The sequence below is a fragment of the Phoenix dactylifera genome, chromosome 7 (assembly GCF_051530095.1).
Source record: "Phoenix dactylifera cultivar Ajwa chromosome 7, Ajwa_hap1_PhDact_Kaust_v1.1, whole genome shotgun sequence".
NCBI classification, from domain to species: domain Eukaryota; kingdom Viridiplantae; phylum Streptophyta; class Magnoliopsida; order Arecales; family Arecaceae; genus Phoenix; species Phoenix dactylifera.
This window is the reverse complement of record NC_143196.1, coordinates 5,595,700-5,598,785: the sequence shown is the minus strand read 5'-3', so window position 1 is coordinate 5,598,785 and position 3,086 is coordinate 5,595,700. Positions and strand designations below refer to the sequence as shown.

Below are 3,086 nucleotides of genomic sequence, written 5' to 3'. Positions count from 1 at the left end.
AATAAATATGAACAAACAACAATGAATAAGCATCTTTAGAAGATAATTAGCTTGGTCTTTTGCCTTGCAATGAAGCAAACATTGTGGAAAATTTAGTTTAATGAACTTATTGTGGTAGCAAATATCTGGGATGGTATGGTGCGCAAATATTTGTCTACTTTATAACTCATGCGGCAATCTCGATGCACCTGAAAATTTTTCAACATGTTCTGGTTGGGCCTCGTCGAGTAAACCCGAAAGCTGAGCTAAGCAGACCAGAAGTGGCCAAACTCTAAGGCCAACACCTCTCAGCCTACCTTAGCGACTTTGGCTACTGATCGAAGCCGAGCAAAACCATCCCTGTGAAAAAAAGCACCTCAATTATTTCATCTGAAAAGCATGTACAATTCTATCATGTGCTAGGTTGTTACAGCATATCCCCAAAATTGTTATGCCACATCAACCGTATGTTGCGGCACGACTTCAAGCTTGTTGGAATACAATTTCAGGAGATTCCAGGCTCCAGCAAAAAAGATTAGGTCCAAAATTTCTCAAGAGGGAGGAGGAGGGAACTCATTTGAACTAGGGAAGATTTTATGTTTTTGCTATTCTTTCTTCTTCCTTTATTTCTATCAGAAATTTTTCTCTTATTTAAGCTTGGGTTCGGTCACAGTCAATCCGAGCTCTCATCGTCACAGATCTTCATTTATTATCTTCTAAGACCATGAAGGTGGTAGTCTCAGAGATTCTGTGTGGAAGAGTGAGAACGAAAGGGAGAGGTCATCTTGCCACGGTTGATGGTTTGCTTGCAGACGCGGTTGCCCTTGCCGGCCCCACTCCCACCCTTTAATCCTTCTCGCCAAAGGAAAAAGTCCCACGCGTTCCCTCCTCCCCACGTGCGCCCGCCACTGAGATTCCGAACGGATCGGCCCCCTCGCACGTGTCACCTCTCCCCCCACCCCGTTCCATGCATCCCTCCTCTCTTATTTCTTTATATAGTTATATATCTCCTCTCCCCTTCTCCAACGCGTGGCATCCCCTGCTCTTCTCTCTCGATCGAGCTGTATCGACACGGAGAGCCTCGCGAATTATAGGTACATGGGTCGCTCCTTCAGCGACGGCGTCGACCCCTCCGGCGCCTTCAGCGAATGCAACAGCGACCGTTCCGGCGAGTTAATCCCCGCCGCCAACAGCGTCGCCGCCCACCACCGCCTACTCATCTCCTGCGACGTCGAATACTCCGACGATGTCGTCCACGGCCTCATCTCAGACCTCGAATCCCCCTCCGTCCCCATCGAATCCCAGCGACACGCCGCCATGGTCCTCCGCCTCCTCGCTAAACACAAATCGGAGAACCGCCTTAAGATGGCCCGTGCCGGCGCCATCCGCCCCCTCGTCGCCCTCCTCTCCCACCATGACCCCCAGCTCCAGGAGCACGGCGTCACCGCCATCCTCAACCTCTCCCTCTGCGACGAGAACAAGGATCCCATCGCCGCCGCCGGCGCCATACGCCCCCTCATCCTCGCCCTCAAGACCGGTACCCCCGCGGCTCGCGAGAACGCCGCCTGCGCTCTCATCCGCCTCTCCAAGGTCGAGGAGCACAAGATCGCCATCGGCCGCGCCGGCGCAATCCCCCACCTCGTCGACCTCCTCGAGACCGGCGGCCTGAGGGGGAAGAAGGACGCCTCCACGGCGCTCTTCTTGTTGTGCTCCGCCCGGGAGAACAAGCTCCGGGCCGTCAAGGAGGGGATCGTGCGACCTCTGCTGGAGCTGATGGCGGACCCGGGGTCCGGGATGGTGGACAAGGCGGCGTACGTGCTGAACTCCGTGGTGGAGGTGGCGGAGGGGCGGGCGGCGGCGGTGGAGGAAGCGGCGATTCCGGTGCTCGTCGAGATGGTGGAGCTCGGCAGCCGGCGACAGAAAGAGAAGGCAACGTCGACGCTCCTCCAGATCTGCGAGGAGAGCGTCACCTACCGGACGATGGTCTCCCGGGAAGGCGCCATCCCGCCGCTCGTCGCACTCTCCCAGTCCGGCACCACCCAGCCCGAGCAGGTAACGTCTCCGTTAGCCAATTTAATACTTTCTCGCTTTCTTTGTTCGTTTTTTATTTTTCATGCGCTTTAATTAATCGATTCATTGATTGATTTTATTGGGATGGAAATTGTTATAGGTGGAGGCGTTGATCGAGATGTTACGGCGGCCGAGGGCGGCGGAGGGCGGGGAAGGGCGGCAGTGGAGGGGATGAGCTCCCCGGCGGCTCGGTGGTGCCACGTGGCTGGGTACTTTAATGTAAATGTGCGACCGAGAGAGTGAGTGTACATTTCCAGAGCGCTGAAAGGACTTTTTCTTTCTTACTTTTTTTTTTGTGTAATTCTGAACAAAAAAGAGGAGGAGGATTCTCAAGTGAGGGTTGAAAACATTGTGAATTTGTGATACTGTTTGAGATATTTTGTTAGTTTGTGATTACTACTAGCTGAAATTTTAAATAAAAAGAAAAAATTGGGTCGATGTATATGGTGTGCGAGGTGGGTGGGGAACGTGTCCGCATGAGAGGCGTTATGCGGGGGCTTTTAAATTGCTATAAATGACGAGGGCCAGAGCCGTAGCCTTGCCCATTACTCTGGGACTCTAAGCTTTGAATTCCTTTTTATTATCGGATGGGATGAGTGGGGGGAAGTGGAGGAGAAGCCACGTTTGAAGGAATTTATAAGGTTGATAAGATTCTAGAGACATTTATGCCACTTTTACTAGTAGCACAGGATTTCCCATTACCAAGGTGGTCGTACCTTTCTGACTCGATTGGCTATACTCGCCCGCCAGTCCGCCACGGCGCCACCGTTGTACCAACAAAAAAAAAACAAAAACAAAAAAGAAGAAGAAGAAGAAGAAAATGAAGAGTAAGAAAGGGAAAAAAAAAAAGGTTGTTTGTTTTTTATCTCATCACTGGGGCATGGGATTTATCCTTTCTACTCTTTGGTTGATACTGGGGCATGGTGGGACACAGTTGGCCTGGCGAGGGAGGAGCAACCGCCATGGATACTGATGGTGCGTTTGCTATCAAATATTTGATTCTGTGGTTGGTGGATACTTGGTGAGTATTCAATGGA

General features: G+C 51.6%; 1 protein-coding gene across 1 annotated transcript; it reads left to right on the top strand.

Moving 5' to 3' along the window:
- The first annotated feature begins 729 nt into the window (after positions 1-729).
- LOC103705306 (uncharacterized) lies at positions 730-2,487 on the top strand. The gene is made up of 2 exons (XM_008788968.6): positions 730-2,031; positions 2,150-2,487. Exons 1-2 carry the CDS (start codon positions 1,078-1,080, stop codon positions 2,222-2,224), a joined length of 1,029 nt encoding a protein of 342 aa, XP_008787190.4. The 5' UTR covers positions 730-1,077; the 3' UTR covers positions 2,225-2,487.
- Positions 2,488-3,086: the final 599 nt, after the last annotated feature.

Bases quoted from the DNA above. Each gene is read 5' to 3' on its own strand.
- LOC103705306 (XM_008788968.6), top strand. From the start codon at position 1,078: ATGGGTCGCTCCTTCAGCGACGGCGTCGACCCCTCCGGCGCCTTCAGC. The intron at 2,032-2,149 runs GTAACGTCTCCG...AAATTGTTATAG, and splicing joins GCACCACCCAGCCCGAGCAG to GTGGAGGCGTTGATCGAGAT.